The sequence below is a fragment of the Cygnus atratus genome, chromosome 11 (assembly GCF_013377495.2).
Source record: "Cygnus atratus isolate AKBS03 ecotype Queensland, Australia chromosome 11, CAtr_DNAZoo_HiC_assembly, whole genome shotgun sequence".
NCBI lineage: Eukaryota > Metazoa > Chordata > Aves > Anseriformes > Anatidae > Cygnus > Cygnus atratus.
Genome location: NC_066372.1, coordinates 276,855 through 301,199, shown reverse-complemented (window position 1 = coordinate 301,199; position 24,345 = coordinate 276,855). Strand labels below are relative to the sequence as shown.

General features: G+C 37.8%; 1 protein-coding gene across 2 annotated transcripts in view; it reads left to right on the top strand.

The window, feature by feature from the left end:
- Nucleotides 1–24,058, top strand: part of GALK2 (galactokinase 2) — a 55,470-nt gene extending 31,412 nt beyond the window's left edge. For both annotated transcript variants that reach the window (XM_035553791.2, XM_035553790.2), the window contains 4 exons: nucleotides 455–607; nucleotides 5,624–5,834; nucleotides 14,414–14,615; nucleotides 21,377–24,058. In XM_035553791.2, coding sequence (XP_035409684.1) covers nucleotides 455–607; nucleotides 5,624–5,834; nucleotides 14,414–14,615; nucleotides 21,377–21,584 — 774 coding nt within the window. In that variant the 3' untranslated portion in view covers nucleotides 21,585–24,058. The remainder of the gene's footprint in view (nucleotides 1–454; nucleotides 608–5,623; nucleotides 5,835–14,413; nucleotides 14,616–21,376) is intronic.
- The last annotated feature ends 287 nt before the right edge of the window (nucleotides 24,059–24,345 follow it).

Genomic DNA, 24,345 nt, shown 5'->3' with positions numbered 1-24,345 from the left:
CTCAGTGAACTAAATCTTGATTTAGTGGAAAATTAGAAAAATAAGGGGGAGATGGACACTGGTGGAGGGGAAGGGAATGTGAAACTGCTTGTTTCTAGTAGCACATACATTAGCTTCAGCCAGGCCTGGTACTTTTCTGTAGATCAAAGAAAAACTGTTGTCTTAAACAGGCAAGAAAAATAGGTTAGGTGGGGTTCTGTGAAACCCTGAAAAAACCCAAAGACTTAATGGAAACATTTTAAAATCCAGCTTACAAGGGAAGGGTTTGAAATGTATGTGCAGCTTGGCCAATGAGGTTAAATCTTTTTTCTTGCTGTTTCATGTCAGTTTCCTTCATTAACTGTCCCTGGATTTCCAAGAGAAAAAACATGCAAATTTGCATATGATTTATAGAACTAAGTGCACTGCTAGCTAGCAGTAAATTAAAACTAACCATTCATTTTTCTTCTGATAGGCCAAGTTGATAGAGTTCAGTCCTCTGAGGGCAACTGATGTTAGACTTCCAAGTGGAGCAGCGTTTGTTATTGCTAACAGTTGTGTTGAAATGAATAAAGCAGCAACTTCTCATTACAATATTAGGGTAATGGAGTGTCGTCTGGCTACGAAGGTAACGTATGGCTTATGTCAAAGTCTAATGAAACCTTCATCTAAATATGTGCTTTTCTCCACTTCTGACCAATCGTATCTTTACTTTAACACCTGGCTAGGTGCTACTTTAAGTAGCATTTTTCTTTCCAGAACCAGACACTTCCATCTCTGCAGAAACAGGACTCCTGCCGAATTTAATGGAAGTGCAGGGACAGTGCCCTTATATAGAAGATTATGTGATTTAATTCTATTTATTTTGTATTATATTTGAATGGAGGAAATATGTCTATTTTTCAGCAAATAAATATTCTCAGTTAATGAGATAGTCTGTTTCTAATTAAAGCTGAATAATGATAAATAATGGAAAGCAACCAGTGTGGTCACATGTTTATATGTATGTATGGCAGTAGATGTGTACTTTCAAGGATTTAGAGGACATCAAAGCTACTAGTTGGAGGCCTGGAAGTAATATTGGAAATGCTGAATAGCAGCATGCATGTTAGTGCGAAGTTTAAAAACAGGCTTGAATCAAACCCCAGCATTTAGGTTGCACTGCCAGTTTGTAGTTTGCAATTATCTCTAAAATACATGGAATCTGAACATGACAAATCTAAGTTCCACTTTAATTATAGATTTTGCCGACCATATGTTTAGGAATATGTAGATGTAGGGTTTGATTTAAGTCTGTTATAAAAATACAGTGAATTTTTCTTTGATTAAATTAAAGGATTTGGGATTAAATTAAAGGATTAAATTAAAGCATAAAGATTCAAAATTATACCCAACATAGAGTGCTGTGTGAAAGAAGAAAAATTGGGTCACAAAGTGTAGATGAAAGTTTTAAAAAGTGCTGCGTGGAACTCCTTGCCACAAAACATTTGGCCTAAGTCTAAGCAACACTCTAATACTCAATCTAAACAAACAGGTACTTTGAGCACCTGTTGGCATAATAATTCTATGAAAAAATACCATAGTTAATGCTAAAAAAAAGTGAGAGTTGAAGAAATTATCAGACAAAAGTAATATAAAATATGCTAGCTGGGATATTTTTCCAGGAGGGAAGCTAAACTTCAGGTGACTTTTAAAATGGGCTTTCAACCGGAGTATAAAAAACAGCTGCATTTTAGGTGGTATGTTAGATATTAAAGCTGTTGTTATTGAAGTTAATGAAGACTCCTATGCCTTTAAGCAAATCAAGATAAGTGTGATGGTTCTGGCATAACTGATAAACCTCTAATTTAGGATAGCTGATCAACTAACCAGGTCTTTTGGGGTCCAAAATGATCTGTTTTGAAAAGCAAACTGTAATAATAAGTGCGTTACGATGTAAGACCTTTTAAAGTATTGTTCCATATGCCAGCTTTTGCAAATTGAATCATAGTTTTCTAAATTGCTTTAAATTACTGAACCTGTGTAGTAAACTGCAAAAGGTGGCAAGGAAGAAAGATTTTTTACACGCCTGTTAGCTATGATGCAATCCCTTAATAGGTACCTTTAGCAGATCCATGATTTTAAGTAGACTAACAACATACACCTGTCTATTTTTAAACATATGCTACCCAGATGGAAAGCTGCACACACTATAAAAATATGTTTAGCCAGGAAAGATTGTCTTTAGGAACAGGTCACAGTGGGGTGAAGGAGGGCAGGTATGTAAGCGGAAGCAGGGAAGTCTTTTATGCACCATTAAGTTAATGGAATTATGAAATAACATGCAGAGCTTCACAATAATATTTTACAAGAAATGCCCATTGGTAAGTGCCTTAGGATGGGCTTTTTTCCCCTCTTCCACCTTAGGCCATTCTCATATTTCTTACTCCTTGCAGAAATCTGTGTAAGTAAAGATACCAATACAACATGTCTCTGCTGGCATTAGTACAGAACGTTTTGATATCAGTCTGTCTTACAGCAAATGAAATCTTGAGCATCCTCACAAAATTGCCTCTGGTTCCATGCCTTTCCCTTCTAGAAAGCCATTTATTTGATTGAATTTTTGCTGTTCTTGTTGTTTTGTTTTTTCTTCTTTTTCAATTTTTGCTTTAGTTTCTGAGTGCTTTCCTGTACACCATTAAACAGCATGTTTAAAGTCAATTACATTCCTCGGAACGTTCTCAGTTCCACAGGAAATTAACATGTACTTTATACCTTAGAATGCTTGCGCAGTAGGTGTTGCAGGATGAGTATGAACATCAGTGAACATTCTGCTATCCCCATGTTTCGTAGCGTGTGCTTCAGTTCAGTTTCAGCTGTAGTGGTGCCAAGAATGTCTGCAAATGGGATGCCATGTAGTTAATCAGCCAATGTGTGTTAAGTGTGGGAAGACACTCAGATGGTATATAGAAATGTAAAGTGTAAGAAAATGATGTTGTTATATAAGGGCTAAGTATCCCAATACTCCTTAGTCAGGCTTTCTTTTATTTAGATTTGTCCCATCATTCACTGAGTATGTTTTACTGTCAGTTGCATACCGTGTTCCAGGGTGCCAGTGTTGAACAGTAAGACAGTAAAGGCTACAGATCCTATATCCTGACAGTTAAGAGCCAGCTGGATGATGTCCACATCTTTAATCCATCTAGTCAGAGATCATCAAGAAAATATCCAACTGTGGGGATCAGTGCTGGGATTACATTTGTACATTTAATAGATGGGATTTTTCCCATTTCTGTTCTGTGTCCATTACAATTTGAGCTGCTGCTGCTAGATATTAAAAAAATATATATTAAAAAAATCTTTCTGCCCATAACATTTTTCCCAGTGCTGTTACAATGGAAACTTCGCTATAAGCAATATGAAATTTTACAAAAAAGCCCTGTCCAGAGGCCCGAAGGGGTCAGTTTCCATTCGGAAGATCTGACCTTTAAAACTCAATGTAGTTAGCTCATCTAAAATACAGCATCTCCACTCAAGAATAGAAATTAGAGTAGATGGCACAGTGCGTGTGACAAATATTTCTAGCTGGATTATTTATTTTACAAGTGAGTAGAAGGACTTTTGTTGCCTTAGAGAGCATTATATTATTTTTTTCTAAAATCTTAGTTCTATTTAAATTCTGGTAATAAAGTTTAGGGGATGCTGAACATTAGGATTAAATTATGAGGGGGAAAATTTCCGTTAATTTAGCATCTTGAAACAGATCTAAGTTCGTGTCATAAACATGCACCAACACAGGAGTTATTGAATATTTAAATGAAATAACTGAAGCAATAATTACTACTGTACCTGATCAATAAGTAAGCTAAAATACAAGTACATTAAAGCAACGGAGGTCTACGTGCTCAGTGCCTTTGAAAAGCAGTTCAGAAGAGGCTTAAGCAGTCTTTCACCAGAAAATTTTCTCACCTTGATTTCTGCGTTAGCCACTAGACACAGCTGTTTCTTTCTCCACCACCACATACAACACTGTTTTAAATGACTGCAGTGTCATATGATTGGGATTTTGATTGGATTTTGTTTGTTCTGCTCTGCTAAGCTTCATATAAATTTTAGCAATTCACTAGATGGCACCAAAAGTAGTTAACTTTTATGTGCCGTAATAAAGTAAAATTGGAAAAGCCCCTGCAGAAGCACTGTTGGAGGAGAGCAGGAGGGTGAGAATCTATAGCAGATAGCTGGACAGTAGATCTGCTTAAACATCCAGTTCATGCTCTAACTTTACACAAAGCAACGCAAATACTATTCAGGCATGTATGTATGTAAAACCCCTGACTTTCTTAATGCAGGAAGTTACACACGTACTAAATTGCTTTGCTGGATCGAGACCTAAATGACTTCAAAACAATCTCACTCAAAACCAGCGTTTATTGAAAAGAATAGCAAGACACACTGGGCGAAGTTTTGGCCTGGTTGATAGGGGTTTTAACATGGATTTGAATGGGAAAAGGAATTAATTCCCTGATTTTGCTGTAGTACTTTAAACTCTCGGCAAACGTAAAGCCTAATCTGGCATATGTGGAAACCTTAATCTCAATCTAAATGGTGCAGAATTAGAGGCATGTCGTGTATTTATCAATCCAGTAAAGTGACGTTGGCACGTCCCTGCTAATCTGTCTCTTGGTAGTGATCTGTTGCAATTAAGGTGTTGTATCAGTAGGCTCCCACAACAACCACTTAATATCATTCCATCATTAATAACATTAAAAATATTCCACCTCACGGAAGCATGAGGAAAGCTGCTTTGCTCAGGTGTTTTCATTAGGCACAGGGGAGCATCATCACATGCAGCAACCTTCTGGAGAAAAGCCTCTTTGACATATTTCCTTTTAGGATTCTAGTGTGTTTGTCAGTTGCCAAAACATCACAAAGATACATAACACATGACATCATCATCTGGAGTGGGAAAAACACATTTATCTAGAACTAATTAGCATAATGGCAATCACTTAGGAACAGAACAGATTTCTGACTAACACATTGTAACCTTGTAGGGCTCAAAATTTTAAATTTTACATTAAAAGAATGTGCTTATTTATAATTTACCCTAAACACTAGACACTGAGAAAGAATACAGTTAATTCTCCAGCACAAATCTTATGCCTACCTACTTTCGTATTTTTAGGAATATTATGAGAAAGGTTTGTAGTGACAACGGTCATTAGGAAACTGCAGGAGCGTCTTGGAAAGATCGAGCTGTGTTTTCAATGTTAGAGCAAATTAGTGCAGAAACAGACTTCTTGGGGACTTGCAGTGTTACAATATTGTAGCATTTGTATAAACAATAGTCTGAATGTGGTTTTGAAATATTAACAATTGTTTGAAGTAATAACATCCATGGAAAGGGGTGACTCACTAATTTGATATCACACAACGTCAGTAGGGCTTTCATGGACAATGCCTCATGTAGGGGAGTGTATCTGTCATTCATAGAGCTTTTATATAAAAATATAGTAATTATCTGCTCTGTATGGATTGAAAGTGGCTATTGATGATTCCCAATTAAGAAGTGAAAAACAACAAATGGGTCTTAAAGATGCTAATGGACAATTTAATGTTAGTTTTAAACTGGAAAACACAATATGTTTTATTTTTTAAATCTTAGCTTCTCTCGAAGTCAAAAGGCCTGGACTGGAAAAAAATGTTGAGACTCCAAGATGTGCAAGCCAAGCTAGGAGTTAGCCTAGAGGAAATGCTGACCATTGTCGAGGAGGTATTACATCCTGAGCCTTACAGCACAGAGGAAATTTGTAAATGCCTGGGAATTAGCCTGGAGGACCTCCGCTCTCAGATCCTTAGTCAAAACACGCAAGATGGTAAGCATATATGAAATGGCAGTTTTTTACTGCACAATGTTTGTGTTATATAAAATAGTTCTGTATTAATATTAGTAAGTAGTGCACAAGTCTTGCCAGAATACTTTTCCAGAATCTTAGGTGGCAAGATGCTAAATGGCAGAATGGTTTCTTAAATGGTAGAAGTAGCAGATCACTTACTATTTTAGATTAGTCTGTAATATTTTAGAGTCATCTCTAAATAACCCAGGCTTTATTCTAGAGAAAAGACTAAGCTAGGCTTCCTTTTTAAGCCATAGCTCCAACAAAACCAAACATTTTGGATGGTTACAGCATCGATCAAATGAGTCCTGTTTGCGGTCCTTTAACTGGTGTTCAGGGCTAGCACAGGTGGAGGAGCTTGTGCTTCTGTTTTCGAATTGATAAATACATGGTCACTTCATAAAACATGCAGCAAATCTTCTGGGCCACTCTTTCCTGAGAAAGAAGTTTCTGTTACTGCCTATATATATATTTTTTTTATTTTACAAAAATGTTGGTGCAGGTAAACAATTTACTACTAAATGTATTTCCCACATATTCTCGCATATAATTATACCACGTAGTCTTGAGTATTGGTGTATATGACTTTTGAAAGATTGACTGGCGTCTGAAAGAATTGTCTTGGATGTATACAGTAGGGTTGCTAATAGTACTTAATAGAGCATTTATGAAATTGTTAATTTGCCTACATAGTCATTTCCAATTGAGATTAGAATCTTACTTTATGCATTTAAAATAATCCATACTTCTTTGTTTCTATTCTGTGGCTTTAATACCTCTGCTGTTCTCCCCAGCGAAATTATATCCTTGCCAAGACTGCTTTCAGGAAGGTATATATTTTACACATATAAATTAGTAACATATATATATGCATACTGGTGCACATATTTAAATAATATGCATATCTGGAACAATTGTAAATGTTATATATTGAGCTGAGATCAGGCCTGAATCTATAACCTGTTTTGCAAGACAGTGATATCAGAGAGCAGAAAATTACCTTACTGTCTAATTACACTGCCAGAGGGGTACCAGCATGGAATATGGTATCTTACTCCAGCTCTTGATCTTCACAGAAAGAGCTATGATCATTCTGTGCTGTATGTACAAGACTGAACTCTGTAGATGCACTCTGCAGCATTTTCATGGGGAACTACAAAGTTCTAACTCTTTTATGCTGTCCCCTAACTCCCCTTTATGAAGCAGTACAAGACTTACAGATGTTTATAGACCTGGTTTATAAAATAAAATTCTACAGCTCTGTAGAACTGAATTGTGTATTCAGGTTATGTTGTGTTGTCCATCCCTCCCTCCCCCAAAACCTGCATAAAAAATTTAAACTCAAAAGCTATAGAAGAAACTCAAAGGAAATGCTATACTGTGGCTCTGAACAGTGTTTGCAGATGTTTGCTGAACGGAATCTCTTAAACTTGCATGACCATGATTTCATTTGATAAGGCCAATTACAATGGGTTATGCTGGAAGTCTCTTTGCATGTACAATATAAAATCAAATAACAGATTTCTGTAAAACTATATACAAAGAAGAAACAAGACAGACACAGAAAGAAAATCTAAATGCACAGTGGTTTTTTCTTTTTTATTAACACACTTGACAAATTTCATTTTATGTTGGCTTTGGAAAACCAGAGGGTGTTTGACAAAAATATTTTCCTTATCTCCCCTCTACTTTCCCACTATACTTTAATGACAAAGCCTGGCTTCTTTATGTGAGAAAACCCAACAAGAAATAAATGATCTCTGCAGAGGATTTCAGAATGTTGAACTCATGTTCAACAAGAACAGAGAGAGCTCTAACATTTAGGGTACCTTTTATTCCTTTGTATAGGTTTTATCAACTTTTCTGATAAAATATTACAACGTTAAGTGTAAAATATGTGCATGAGAAGTACTAGTTAGATCATTTACCGGAACCTGAATTTTCTCTGTGGCTGAATATAAATTGTCAGTAGTTTTAATTCTTTTGTATTACTCAAAGCCCAGCGATAGTTAACGTTATTACTGATGCTGTATCTCCTGTTTAAGGATCTGACAGTACTATGTATATTATTTTAGCCTTCAGTCCAGCTTTCCTTCCTCTACTGCTCCAGTGATGGTACTGTATACTTGCATAAAGTTCTGTGTGTATGTAAGGCTGACCAAAGAAAATATCCAGATCCCAAAGAAAAATCACATGGACAGGCTTTGGGCAAGTCCCAGGCTGTGGCTGATGCACAGCAACTTTGCATCCCTTTTATAGGCAGGTACTCAGGGATTCCTGCAGTGTCTCACTGTACAGCCCCACTTGTTCCCCAGGTTTGGAGAAGCACAGACGATGCATAAAGCCTTTGTAAACTTATTGCAGTTGTTCCTTGGCCAACTCAAAATCCTGAGTTTAAATCCCCCTTCCAAATGTTTACACATGGATTGCACTTGTGGCTTCTGAACATCTCTAGAGCAAATAATATTTCTTACATTCTAAGGTGCACTATGCCATAATTTTGTCTTGGACTTGAGCGCTTCACAGAACATTTAGTGTGTGGTTATTGTGGGACATTAAGTATTTATAAGCCTCACCACAAAAGGATACTCTCCTGTAAAAGTGTATTCCTTTAACTATAAAAAGTTTTTTTTGTTCTTAAGTGAGTTATTTTTAAACTGATTTTTCCTTTTCACATATAAAATTGTAATCTAATTGTGGCATTTAAACCTGGGAAGTGAGTTGTCATGGGAATAACAGGTATCCATTTGTTGTCGGGATTTGGCTGTTGAACTGCCCTCCTATTTGTCTCCTGGAACGATAATTCTAAAACCGTCCTGTAGCTTGAAGGAGTGGTGTTTGAATAGCCTTTTATTCGCATTGCCAAGTTATCTGTATTAATGGTGATCTCAACACAAGAACAATTTTTACTTTATTTGCACAGAAACTAAGGCATGGCTGTACGTGAAGGTGGACTCTCAGACGTGCTGCTCGGCCACACAGAGAGCTTTGTTGTGTGTGGCCATAGAGTGCTCCTGTCTTACAAGAACAGAAGCTACCTCCAAATTGGTGAACCTAAGAGCACTTCCCGGCTTTGGGGTCTGGGTGCCTACCACAGCCTCAGCCCCTGTCATGGCCAAATTGGGGCACACTTCATCTCCTTCCGTAAAACTACAGCTTCCTTGGGATAAATCCCAGGACACGTCCGCTCCAGGCAGACCCCATACAGGTACTCAGCCGAGGTAGGCCTTTCGGGACTGCCACAGGTCTGGCACGGGCAGTGAATGTTCTACGTCAGTCACAACAGCCTTGCTAAAGCTCGCATGTCTCTCGAGAAAAAACAGCTCAAAATTGGTAGTTACCATACTCTCAAAGCAGGTGTCTGCTAAAAGGGTCGCTGAATCCAGCAACAGCTGGTCCCTCATTTATTTTCAGAAAGCTGGATTACAAACAGTCACTTGAGCAGTCCCAGTAGAGTAACTGTTCCCCACTTTGAGTAGGGGGGTTCACAATCTGGCTCAAATTAAAGCCATCTGGCAGCATTTTCTTATATACATTATGAACCAGAAACCTTCACCCTCTTCATGTTCAATCAGCAGGATGCCTAACAGAGAAAGGTACTATTCCACATGAGTAATGGTGGTAGAAACTGTCCCCTCCATGATTTTGCATTGGTGAGTTTTTCCTGTTGTAAATTTCTAACAGTTCCATCAGCCATGTGTAGCTCATTAATCTACAGCGAAACACGTCGTAAGAAGCTGCCAAAGCAGCCAGAAAAAAATATACAGCCTGAAGAGGCTGGTCTTTAGCTAAAGGTCAGATAGAATTGTACAGGAAGTCCCTAAAGAAAGGAATCTGCTGAAACTGAAGTTACAACAAATCATATGAGTTGCTGGGAAGCCACAACGTTTAATTATAGAGAAAAAAATCCATGTAAGTGGAGTGGACAGGTTTACACAATTTTTAATAAAGTTAAAACAAAAAATATGACCATACAGTTGCAAACCCACAGTAAACTTCTCTGTTACATATAACTAACTGACATTTTTGTTTGGAACAAATAGCCTGGGATTTTTGTTTAAGAGATTCTGTATGGATTTTGAATGAGCTTTCATTAATGTTAGTTGTGTCTTAACAAATTGCAAGGTTCTTGCTGCAGTGTGAACTATTAGTGCACTGGAAAATGTCACTGCTTCTTTCAAGGGCCTTTGGTGGTTGCTAAGTGAGTTAAGTCTAGCTGCTCACAGATGGTATTACAGAGATCCTGTGCAGAGGAGCAAAGCCTGGGTGCAGAGAATGCACAAAGGGTCAGCAAGAGTCACTGACATTCCCTGAAAAATGCATGTTGACTGGAAACACAAAGCAGTTAACAGTGGATGAGATTCCTTGAGGACTGTGTCCTCTTTGAAGCTTCAGAAATAATTACTGAGGCCATGACTTGAAAGGTGGATTAGCTCTGCTAGTAATAGGCTGACTGCAGGTTAACGTGTTAAAAACTTAGTGACAAAGCATCACTAAGAGTGGACTTGGGTGTAAGATTCCTTGTCCTCCCCAAAGTTTTCTTTAGTCTCATTTTGACTTTTCATGTTCATTGTAACAACTTCTGATCTGTATTTCTTTCAGCCTATAGAAGGTATAGCTCACTCTTACTTCAGTCCACAAGAAACTTTGTGTGTGTGACCAGCTGATACCATACAACATAAATCACAATCTCCACATTGACTCTTCAGAAAGGGACAACAAAGCCCCCAAGATTCAAATCAAACAGCTCTTTCTTGCATGGCAGTGAGCTACACAGAAAGCAGCAGAGGAAACACACAGCAGTGTGAACAAACAGCTTTTGACAGCATGCTTCTGATCAGAGACGCGATCCTTAGTTGATATGAATCCCCATCGATGCAAACGGTGCTCCGGCATTTTAAACAAGCTGAACAACAGGACTGGATATTGCACAGATCCCTTTATGGGAGAAACATTACTTAAGACACGTGCTGGACAAGTGCTCTTATGTCAGCATGGCAGTCAGCAAGTGTCATTGCACCAGAGATTTTAACTTCCTCTCTAGTCACAGAAATGGGTGCTGTAGGGCAATTCACATCTCAGGTGAGATGAACAGTTACCTGAACTGCCCCTTCCACTGACAGCAGAGTGAGCTGAGCATATCCGTACCCCTCAGCTGGAAATAAATATAAGTGGGTGAAACCAGGGCTTAATAGTTTAAAGGTTTAGGAAAATATATTTACATTTTTAGTCGGCTTGAGTACCTAATTTCCATATACAATAATAGATTTAAGGACCCAAATACTTTTAAGAATGGGGCATTATTTCCCTAAATCCTACCTTTTTGCTCTCCTTTGAGCCCCGCAGAGGGCAAGACCTTACAGCCCAAGTACTGTGCAACACCGCCCACTTTACTTTGAGGGCTTCAGTTTCTCTTCTTTCAGAGCCCCTCCAGCCCTAGCTCAGATACAAACTAAGCAGTTGTGCACACTTAAGTTTTCTTTTAACCATGACAAAGTGTGGCATATGAAATCATTCTTTTTTAATTGTAAGAAATGTGGTTGCTTTCCCATGAAACACACAGATTTTGATCAGTTCCTGCGCTCTTCTAAAATCATGGGCTCTGTAGCTCTTTGGCACGGCCTGGCCTGTTAATTCAGATCTGCTTGCATGGATTCAGTATACAGGCTGTGATAGAGTAGGAAGGTTCAAATATAGATGTAGTCTTGGGGAATATCATGTGTGCTCTGCTATCTTTTATTATATGGAGATGGTTTGTTGGACCACCCATCCAAACAGAAGAGATCCAACAGGGTTTCTCTATTACCAGAAGCATTTGGTGTTGATAGCTGAAAATATGTGAATCATTTGATTGTTTTAGAATAGCACTCAGAGAGTACAGAGCTGTTTGCCATCCTGAAGATAACTCTACCTGAACAGTAAACATGCTGCCAGAGAGGAAAAGCAAATTAAGTGGAACCTTTTCTAAACACAAACATAATTTTCCGAAATAAAACGCTGCCCATAAACAACCAACAGCTAATGTAATGATTTCAGGCTTTACCTGATACCAGTTCTGTGAACAGCCACAAAGGACTCTGAAAATAACATACAGCCACGCTCTCATTTGAGAACTGCTTGTCAGGGTTGCTTTCACAGAGAGAAAGCCAGCGTCAAGGTAGTGAATTCTCCCCTGCGCCGCGGGGCTCTCCACCAAGCAAACATTGTCAAGGGCTCAGCCCAGAGTTGCTGGCTGACGGCCAGGGGCTGGAGTGCCCATTCCACTTCATAACATGACGAGCATAACACAACCCCAGAGATTTTAAAGGTAATCTGGCCAGTAGAGCATTGCTCTACCAAAGGGTGGTCTCTGAATCAATCACAGCCTTTGGCAAGTCTGTTGCCTTACAATTGAAAACAGACATGTTTTCAGTTCATTCTTTGGGTTACTACTGTTCAATGGTGATTTACAAGAGAGTGTGAGCTATGGCAATCTCTCACGCAACTTTAGATATTCCCTAAACAAATGCACATTTATAAATCTCCTTGCTGTAAAACAATGGCTTATAAGAAAAGAATATTTAAAGAGAAACCATCCTTAAAAAATGCCACGCAGCCATTCTCCAACATTCAGAAATACCGAGGCGTTGCTCTGCAAAACACAGTGCAAGTAACTTCAGCAGCAACAAAATACAGTGGGGCAGAACACACCTCTAAGTGGGAAAGCAGAACATGCTCTTCCTGTGGGGTGTTTCTGGGGGGCTCTCAATTTTGTCATTTCTATCCTAATTTTAAATACATTTAGAAGGCCTCCTCACAAGACAGCAACACAGTGTTTCTCAGTAGCAGGCTGTATTGAGTTACAAAGTAAGTATCACTAGAAGCAATATCATCAATAGCAGAAAACTTCTGTGTTCCATGTTGCTCTGTCATTTTAGACTATTTTTGTCTATCAGCTCTGTGTTTTCAGCATTTACAGGTGTGATTTACACTTATTCTGGAAAAATATAGAGATTGTATAGACACTGTTGAAGTTTTAGTAGGGGGTGCAATCTGGAGTGTGTGTATATATATATGTATACATACATATATATATGAGAGACTACTTCATACTGGACACAATTGCATTTTCAGTCTTTCACGGAAGACTTCTACGTATAATTGCAAATGTAGACTGCCAAAATTATCAGAAGTGGTTCCAGAACTCGTCGGTCTCCACAGAACAGCCCAGTAGGAAATGCATGTGTCTGGGTCAAATAGCAAGTTCTGTTAGGAATACAGGGGCTTGCCCATCTTCTCGTCCTTTTGCCTGTGTTTGACTATTTCATCAGCAATTTAAAAAAGTGAGAGACCAGAAGCTGACAGGAGGAAAGAGTCCTTGTTCCAAAGGAGAATTCATGTGTAGAAAGAAAATGAGGGATATTCCGAGGTGCTTGAGTTGTAATGATGAAACATACTGCAGTAGGTGCTCCCAATAAAGAATAAGGTTCACTTGCTAATATAAAAAAGCTCAAGCAATCCAGTTTTATCATAAACTAAATTGTCATGCATGCTTCTGTAACACTTCCTCAATGACAGCAACAAGTCTGTAGCATTGAAACAAACAGAACTCTACTGGCTGAGGAAAACAATGGACTTAACAGCCTAACCTTGGAGTAGCTCAAGGAGCCTTTAACCACAGACATCCCCTTCCTGGTTTTGCCCCACTGTCCAGGCTTGGCAAACAAACCCTGAAAACCAAACTGAAAGCACCTGTGTTCTTCAGCATACCTTTAACCTAGTGGTATTTGCAGTCACGTTGAGCCAGCATTGAGGAAATACCTGAGAGGGCTTCCTTACCTATGCACCAGGAAGTATGGCCAATGGCATTTTTATTAACCTCAGTTTCAAAATAAACATTAAATTTTTATTATTTTTTTTTAAAGAAAAGATCTATCTGTGACACAATGGATGCAAATTAGGCCTGGAGCAGTTGCACACAATGCCCTAGGCCAGCAGCTGCTGGCAGCTATCAGCCTGCAGGGCACTGGGCACCTCTCTGGTGTTCTCATGACTCAGTTTGGCTCCTATCTGAAAACCTGAAAGCATTTGCTTAATGCCCTAATGCACGTCAGCGCTTTCTGTCAGCATGTCACTGCTAACTTGGGAACGTGTGGCTTGTATCTGCAAAGTAAGAGGGAAGAATGAGTCTGTCCAGTGACACAGCAAGGAACTAATGCTGGGGCTGACCTGCAAAGCTGGGTATATGTATGTCTAGTTTCATATTTCACGCATCAGTTCAGTGCATTAAAATCTCTTCCTGTAGAGAGAAGTTTTAATCTTGTATATTTTTTTAAATTATACTCTTTTTGTTATGTGCATAATGTTATAAAAATGTGCCCATCATATTTTGATGAATTCTGAATATTACTTTATTAGCTCTTTTAAAGAGGTAGTTGAGCTTTTGCAGAAGACTTTTAGCTTAGAGTGTTCTGATATGAAATAGGAATTACTAAAAATAACAATTCTATGTTTTTATGTTCCTTTTGAATTAAATAACAACGGATAACCGTACTACTTAATGTTTTCATTTTGTTTAGTTTCCACCTTCAAGTTACACCAGCGTGCAAAGCACGTGTATAGTGAAGCTGCCAGAGTGCTGGAATTTAAGAAGATATGCAATGAAGCACCTGCCAATGCAATCCAGCTGCTGGGAGAATTAATGAACCAGAGCTATATCAGCTGCAGGGAAATGTATGAATGCAGCTGTCCTGAACTGGATCGGCTGGTAGACATCTGCCTGTAAGTCCTGACCACAAGGAAGAGTAATCGCCTGTTGAGAATATTGTTTGAATTGATGAGAAAATATGACATCGTTGGCTATTGCAATTTTAAAATGAAAGTATTCTTGTCTCTTATTACAAAATTAATCTCCTGCAGGGACATTACATGGTCAATTGTTTCCCTGCTGACATCTGTGTAATACTTTCAGATGAAAGCTGCGGTTTATGGCTTTATTACTGACTTTGCTTTTGGATTGACTCATCATCACAAGTGTTATGTTAGGCTGCGTTGGCTATTCTTTTTTTAAAAAATGTAGAAGTCATAACTGGTTTTCTTAAAACATCATTTTAGTTATTTTATTTGAACTCTCTTACTTTTTGTGTATTTTTTAACCATGTAAGAACTGCCACCATGGGAATTCTAGACAGTAAGTGAACTGTTCTACATTCCTAGGTTACCTTGAAATTGTAATGGTATATTGTGAAATGCTAAGGATTTTTTTTCTTTTTACTTAGAAATTTTATCTACAGCACCAGATAGGTTGGAAAGCAGTTTACCATTTAAATGATGAGCATATTAACTATTACAATGTCTGACCCTGCTTCTACTCTCCACACTGTGTGTCTGAGCCTTCTCTACATTATTCAGTCTCTGTCCCTCCCCCAGCCTTGTTCTTTTAGCTGGGTTCCCTCACTCAGTTGGGCTGCAGTAAAACAAGACCTATGAACTCCAAAACATATTCCTGGTAATTTTGTCCCTTCTTTTCCCCCTTTATTCCTCCCCAGTTTCATATCCTCTGGCCAGAATAAATGGAGTTTGAAAAGTGGAATGAAGTGAGCTGGAAATCACAGGTGGTTGCATGTAGCAGGCCATTATTTTCCTAACTCTTTTACAGTGGATGATGAGATCTGGTATAACCATGTGTTAACAGAGAAAGTGAAAATGAATACTTAGTACTCACATTTAATGTAGTATTTCATCCATACCACAGCACTGGCATGAAAGGATATACACATTTCAGCCCCTCTTAACTTCCATTTTTCTGGTACATTTAATCATGGGACAGACTTCTTGTGCTAACTTTGATCTAAATTCAGTGCCCGTAAAAAGAATTCAGTGGTTGGTAATTATTTTAACACGGGCATAGGGGAATAAATAGTTGCCCACCCAAGCCTTCCCACCACTATTTCAGCCCTGCCACTGCCCCAGCCACCTCTCCTGGCTGCTTCCCTTGTTCAGTTCATCACAAATCCTGGTGGTGCCCACTTCATACTGCTGCTCACCTTTAACAGTTCTTGCTTCTCCTTGGAGAAGGGTGCGCATAGTTTGGGAAACTGGCCTAAGTCAGAGCATTAAAAGGTTAAAGGTTATTGCCCTACCAGAAGGGAAATACAGTGTGCCGTAAGTGTTTGTAAACCTGAGGTCAAGGAATGTTGTTTCACTGTCTTTCAGAAGTAGGGACTCTGTAAAAGTATAGAGTTCTTTTCTCTAAATCTTTGAGTCTTGAAGACAGAAACTGCCTCAGTTTGAAGTTAAAAAAAGGAAGGTTACAAAAATACTTTACCAGCATTTTTTTTTTTTGACTAGGAAATTAGTCTGGTTTATAACAAAAATATTAATTTTATAAACTGGCAATGCCATATGCATTCTTACTTTCATAGTCATATGCATTTAGTAATACCCATTTACCAGGTTTGTAAATTGATACAGTATGATACAGATGATTATTTAATAAGCTAGGTTAGTCTCATTAATTTTGCAGACAAGATGGAATGGCTTCTAAGCCAGAAAACTACAGACTCAAAAACCAAATGCAAGACTTCTGGACAGTCACAGATTATTTTGCATATGGGATACGCATGCTGTTTTGTGATAAAACACAGAGAAGCCCTAATAGCCATTGGACAGTCTGATAGTAATTTAACAATGTAATTTTTGCTTTTTCCCTTGGAAGCCAATCCTATATGTAACTCGCAGGCCACATTCAGTTTAGTGGATCACATAATGGAGTAAGCTACGACAGTCCCTCAGTTAGTGGGGTGATTCCAGCAAGGTTGTCCCAGCTACTCAAAGGGGAACCGTCTATCCACGTGTGAGAAGGGAGAGCTGTCTCCAGAGCCAGCTGAAGACAAAAACTATGCTCTACTCAGTTTTGCAAAATCATGGGCTGCAAAGTCTTGATCCAGCGCCAGGTACCAGCAGCCTCTTCTGGGACCCCATTGCCAGAAGAAAAACCCTGCAAGTTAATATCTGCATTATTTTTAGTTACAGTAACTACCCAGCATTGATGCCTCAGTCGGAAGTACCTGATGACTCCGCCCTGTAGAAGCGACTAGCCATTTCAAGTGTCTGCACTTAGGGCATGCAGCTGGAGTCATACTAAAAGGGCTGGTTCTCAGAAATGCTGAGAGATAACTACCCTGTTTCAAGTAGAGGAAAACAAATAGGTATAAGCTAGTAAGTTTTATACTACAGCATGGAGTTACCTGTGCTACACTGAATAAGCTGGCATGGACGCTAGCAGCAGTGTCTTGCAGCATGAAGCTTAGCACAGGGATGGAAATTCTCTGTTTCTGATTTGTGCTGAGCTCTGTGCTTTCACAGCTAGGCAGCTGCTGCTCTCTGAGCTAGCTTGGGTATTATGACACTAACTCATAGGCAGCAGCATAGACATAGCCACAGAACCAAAAGGAAAGGAGCACACAGTTAGGATTTTACTAAATTGAATTAAAATTAATCAGAGCATTTCAGTTCCATGGACCAAAACATAAGTAGTGAAGAAAAAAAGTCACGTGTGTGCCCATGTTACTTCAGATTTCTAACTTGCCAACAGAAGCACCTATGGCTAGTATGATGAACGTAACTATGCTTCACAGTGGAGCAAAATAATTTTAATCGGTATTTTTAAATGATTGTAACTGTTCTATTATATTCATTGCACAAAGTAAATAAGTTATTAGTTCATTATTCCTTACAGTCTTGTCCCACTTAGAATATTTCTTAAGAAATATATCCTTCTTTAGAAGTTTCATATTCATGAAGGATTTTTCTAATGCTATGATTAGATTTGTAGAAGTGTATAGCTATTCAAGATGAATACAGCTTAATCCAGCACGTAAGTTTTGAAAACTATTGGGGAAAAAAAGCTCTAAAATTTTCTCAAGTTGTGCATTAAAAAACTAGAGCACGTAAAAATCACTAGTCACTCTAGGAAAACTTGGCTGATGTGATTATAGAAATGGCCAGGAACTACATAAATTACATTCTTTTCTTACAATGATATACAGCTGCCCTGTAACTTTAAAAAGCCCTTCCAAAAATACATTCCACAGAATTGCCCAAGTCTACTGCTGTTCTCTCCTTACAAGGTTTAAACTGTGAAGAATAATCTGCATATCCAGATGTTTTCTGTTTTGCCTAGATCTTTATGTTTTACTGTACAGCATCTGCCAAGAAAGAAAGGGATCCATACTTGCTGTGGTTTGTAGTGCTGAAAAGAGTAACCACTGGTTGGTCAGTATTTTATTTTTTGCAAAGACAAAAGACTTGTTCTTTCTCTAACCTTTCTCATGCTATTAATAGCTGTTTTACCTGTTAGCCTTTTAAAACACAAGAGGTTTACTAAACAGTTAAGGAATTCAGGAGCTCAGTTCCAACGTTTTGTTCCTTAGGTGCTTTCTCCCCAAGTCCTTGAATTTTACAAATAACTTTCATTCCCTTATTCTCCATATCTTGGGGGTATAAAACCCAATAATTTTTGTGTTACCAGCCATGCCCCTTACAGCTGAAGATGGCTGAATCCTCTCTGATCACTTTAAAATGCAATTTTTACATTACATCCAGGTACGTTATGGTACAGAGACAACTCTGTGTTTTATCAAGACTCTTATCACTGATGATTTTCCTAAAGCTGCAAGGCCTGGACAGGTTCATGGTATAGTTTGAAAAATCAACAAACAAAAACCAATGAAAAAGTTTGCAGCTCCAAAAAACCTTGAAGATGTTACTCAAATGCATGCTAAGCTATGAAACAGAAGTATGCACCATACCACCACCCCCAATTTATATTTAAATCTCATGTTAATTCCATACTTTCTGAATAGCTGGTTCATAATTTTGAGTATTTCAAATTAACAATATTGCTGATTTTTTCATCTCTCACAACAGAACTATTTTCAAAATGTGGTACTGCAGTGTCTTACCTATCACTTCTATATACCAACTGTGCAACTTTCATTCTTGATCTTTCCATTCTTACTCATCTTTTCTTTGCTGTAGCATTTGTGTTTTCGCTCTCATTTACACACGCGCACACACACTCACAATTCTCTGTTTATCCTGTGAATACTGGAACAAGGTATGTAAGCTCTTCAAGGAAATGACGAGCAGACCCCAAGACTCAGCGCTAAGTGCCTCTAACACTGGACTGTAGAGATACATTGCCTTTTTTTTTTTTTTTTTTTTTTTAAATGTGCTCCTTCTCACCCCCCTGTTACTTGTGCTCATGGGTGCACTATAGCCCAGGTAGTGCACATACTCTCCCACATGTTAAATCCATGTCACTCACTGTGTAAGTGCTCTGTCTGCAGGATTGTCAAAAGAGTGACTGTCTGCTTACTGCTCTTTTCTTCATAAATGCATAAGTTAGATGCTGGTGCACAAGAAGAGAGTGTTTGGCTATGAATCCCACTTTACCAGAAGAGTAAGTCCTAGCTTAGGACTGAATTGATTGAGACTTAATGAAAAAGAGTTTCAGACCTGTTCCAAAATCACTTCCTTGCGTTTGACCTAGATACTTCCCATGCGCCAACCACACCTCCAGTATCAGCAGAATGAGGTGCTCACTTCTGAATTCTTTCAATCTCAGATACCTAACTTTCAGGTGTTGCAGCACTTGTCAAAATGCCAAGTTCCTCAGCATTATGCCCCGAGCACCTAATTGTATCACCACATTTGAAACTGGTAGCCACAGTATTTTGAAACACAGTGACTTCAGCTCTGAAACAGGCACATTTTCTGCCTACTTTACGCTTTATTTCAAATAAGTATTTTAAAATGACTCAGTAAAAATGAGGCATGAGCATGACCACAGAGAATTATGAAATCAATAAAAGGTTCAGAACAATTCTAAGGGGATTTCAGTTGCCCACCAAAATAAAAGCCAGACACCATGTGAAATACAAAATTCTGACTGAGGTAACAGACCAGATGAACATAGACAGTTGATTTACCACTTTGAAAATTGGATTGGGCTTTATGAAGTCAATGGGAATTTCCCTATTGATTGCAATTGAGACTGGATTGTATCTTGCTCATTTTAAGAGGTTGCTCCATGGGCCAGAAACTACCAAAAATTGCATCAGAGAATGAGTGGCTTACAGGAATCATAAGTAAAATAAAACACCAACAGGAAATAAAGAAGGAACATAAAATCGAGTCAATATGCAGGGTGGCACCACACAGACACTGAAGAAAGTGTTTCTATTCAAGAAGATATGTAAGCATGTTTAGAATGAAACACATATGTAAATACTTGCTTGAAATACGACCTAAACTTCTTCTAACCCAGCAGTATACCAGACTCATTTAACATAAAATGTACATGCAAAAAAATCACAACAGCCTACACTCAGAATGAGCTGTCATTTTCTAATATATTATTCGCATGATGCTCACTCTTCCTAAAACCCATCCTATGACTAGTAAGTCACAAATGCATGGATATTGAAAACATCAAAAATACTTGTTGCAAATCTGATTAGACCTCTCATGAGGATTCAGATTTCAAATGAGTTTTCTAAACCATCCAAAGGAAATTCATTACATGGTATTTTCCTACTCTTTCTGAATCTAACTGAAGATAAGGAACACAGGCAAGCAAAGTAATGAAAGTAATTCATCTAAATTCTAATGAGGTGGCATCTGAATCTTGCATGGTAACGACATGAGATTTGCTGTAGGACACTTCTAGCAGGCCAGTATCTTGAGGGTGGGAATGATTTTATCTTTTCATGTCTTTTCTTTATCATTGTTTTTTTTCTCTTTGCCCCCATTATTAAAGGCATTTTGTTCTTTTGAGACTATATTCTTATTTTACCTCTACTGCTGTAAGTCTGTTACGTTCATGTGGCTTCTCTAAAGATAGATACCTAGCTCTGTCCATTCAGCATAAACAGATGTTTGAGTGCAAAAGACTTTTTTCTTTCTTTTTTTCTTTAAAAAAAGAAGTTTATGAACTCTCCTTTTATTGACCAGCACTCTCTGTAGTCCTGCAGAAGCCTGTGAATCTTCAGCATGTTTTAGATCTACCCTGGAAGAATAGAGCTATTCATCTTTGCCACATTAGAAAATGGCTTGCCAGCCTACATCCTGTGCAATTAGTTTATGAACCCTCTTTTGTTGTTTTTGTCATGTATTTCTGTTTTCACTTCTGATGTCTTATGAATGTTGCTAACACAATCCCTTTTCTTCTCCTGCTTTCTTCATCTCAGCTGTACTGTGATCCTTAAAACAGTTGATGCTGAAGCACTGTAAAAGACAGTATCTTAGAATTGACAGAAATGACTACATTGCAGCTTAAAGTGACAGATTTTTTTCTGTCCAAGATGGTAAATACAAATTGTTGGCATATCATATACAACCAAGTGAACTTCAGCAAGTCAGATAACATGGATGTATTTTCAGTTCAGTATTCACTACTTTTCTATAGGAATTTAACATATGACAGATTACTCCCTTCTGGCTTATTTTTCATTTTTTGTTGTTGTTGTTTGTTTTAGGCAATTTGGGGCCGTTGGGTCACGTCTGACTGGAGCTGGATGGGGTGGCTGCACTGTGTCAATGGTGCCTACTGACAAGCTGAATACTTTCCTAAAAAATGTTAAAAAAGCTTATTACCAAAATGATGTCCAAAAGTTAGCATTGAAGAATAATAGTCTGTTTGCTACCAAACCTGGAAGAGGAGCTTTGGTTTTTGTTGAGGCCTAAAGAACATAAATTTTTTTTAAAAAAACTATGTAGGGCATTTAGAACTGGCAGGACTTCCAATGCCACAGTAAATGAAAGCCTTCTCTGTTTTTTATTATAGTGAGCAGTTGCTATTATCAAAATACATTTCTGAAGAAGTGATTAAAAGAACACTAAGATCTATTTTTTCCAAATACTAAAAATAGATTTCAGTGTAAACATCGATTTACAAAAACCTATTGACACAGAAAACTGAAATTGAAATAAAGATGATGGTTCGTTATAGAGATCTCTTTTCTTTTCCTTTTTCTGTCATAAAAGTAAGACCAGGTGGAGCAGTGAACCATTTTATTGTAGGGTAGGAACCTTGCAGTGTTTGCAGAGTTTTCAGTGCTTACTCACTTCAGCTGCTGGATGTTGTTTTGTTTATAGAATCCTGTAAAGATGAAAGATCAAACTAAGGAATTAAACAAACAAAACAATGGAAGGACCTTGCTAAACATTACAAGTTTCATGCTAGTCTCAAATATGATTATTTCTGTTGCGATTAATGATAATATTGGAGGAGCACCTGCAGGCCAAGTAAAACATCAGGAGCACACTATGTTAAGCAGGAAAACGTTCCTCCTAGCTATATTCTTCTGGAGCGTGGTGCAAGGGTGACTTAATATGAAAGTTTTAGTGAAAATCAATGCTATCTGTGAGCTGTACGATACAACATACTCCCCTTACTAAATAAATGAACAAATAGTGAAACAAAGTTTGGGTCTGAGTTGTCCAAATACTGTATTTTAATTGTTAAATCCTAGCCGTGCATCTCTATATGGTGGATGAATTTGCATTTTCATGCAAGACTGTTACAAAGGATTAGATGTAACTCGTTCACCATGGTAAAAAAAAAAATCTATAAGGAATAACTAAGGAGAGAATTCACTCAATTGTGCTAAGTAAAAGTTAAGTAGGTATGACCAAGAGTTAGTATCATTAACTTCTTTCTGACAAACTGCACTCTCTCCCCTACTTCATGCAGTGCCTAAGGAAGTTCCTAGCAGTCTCAAGATTGTAACTGCAATGCATTGAACTGTAACATCCACGATTCATAGCCCATCTCCTCAGTAGGAGAAAAGATTATGATTACCCAAAGAGATGACTGTACATTAAGATACCCCAATAATATTCTAGCCGTGCTTCTAAGTACAAGATTAATTTCCTGTGCCCACACTAATTTGCGCTTCTCTGCCATCTACAATGAGAACTCAGGAGAAGTTTTGCTCATGTCATAACCCTTTTGGCCATAAAAGATATAACAAGATTTGTCCCTCTGCACATTTTTATGATGCACATGTGGATGTCCAGAAGTCTGCATCAAATTAGAGATCTCTCAGAAGAGATCCTCTGGACATTACCCATGCTAATTCAGGCCAAATAGGAATTCTTAGAGGCTACTAATTCTGTGAGATGACTCTGCCAAATTTGAACACAGCCAGTGTAGACTGCCAGGTCTTTTCAGGAACGTCAGAGGGGACATATAATGGTAATATTATTGCTAGAGAACATTTTTTTGTATTTTGACAACCAAGAAAAATTGAACAGAGAATGCTGTAGATCAAGCAAATCAAGTAGTCAAGAGGAAAAGGACAGGGTCTGGACACAAAGGGGAGAAATGAAGAGACAGGATTTGGAGGGAAGACAGTTAAAAGATGCATTTGACAAGAGGCAAGCAAGGGATAAGGGAAACAGTAAAGAATGGGATCTAGAACTACAGAAAGGTTTAAGCTCAAAACATTCACTAATACTATTGATGGAAATGTAGTATCTTGTAGCCTGTTTGTAATGTACAGCAGATGTGCTGTACATGCAACCAAATCTGTAAACAGGACTCCAAAAATTAAATAACAATAGCTAAATATCTTCAAGAATTTTCAAATTAACCCCAGAGATTTTAAAGAAAAATAATGCCATGGCTTTATTATCACTGGTCTTAATAAATACAGTCCTTAGTTTGAGTGAGTCTCTCCTTATAATCCTGTCATAAAAGCAGCATACTCCTTCATATATTTGAGTTGAACTTTAGTTCAGCTGTATTCGTGGAAGCTCTAACCAGTCTATGAGAAGAATAAAGATACTTTAGATTCATTTTTTCAAGTTGAACATATCACACAGTCATGGAACCTTCCCAAAAACATGCATGCAAGCTTTTGGGCTGCAGCACTTTTCAATGAATCTTATAAATGATATTCTCATAAACAAACTAGCACAATAATAAAAGAATAAAAACAAACGTTCTAAACTTCTGATTAATTTATTTCCTTTCCTTTTTTATTGCTTCAATTTTTTGCCATACTTTTGCTGTAATCTGCAAATAAAGTTGTGACATAACTAATTGAAAGATTTATGGTATTCAGAGTATATAAATTAAAGTGTTTGTTTTTTTTTTTTTTAACTACCAGTAGGAGGTAATTGTTTCTTTTTAAATAAATTTAAAAAAGAATGAATCAGTGTCTGTTTTTTATTATTATTTGTTTTTGAAGTCATTTTTATACATTAGTAATAAATAAAAGAGCATGAGAATGATATACCGACAACATGTAAAGTAAGCAGCAAGGACATCAGTAGTTACTTAATAACAAAGCAAGAAGGTTTAGGATAAGAATTTCTGCATATAAAGCTCCAACATCTAAACGTGTTAAGTCTTTCCAGATCTGCATTTTAATAACTGTAATGCAGCAATGCTGCATTAATTAATAACTGTAATGCATTTTAATAACTACTCTAACTGTAT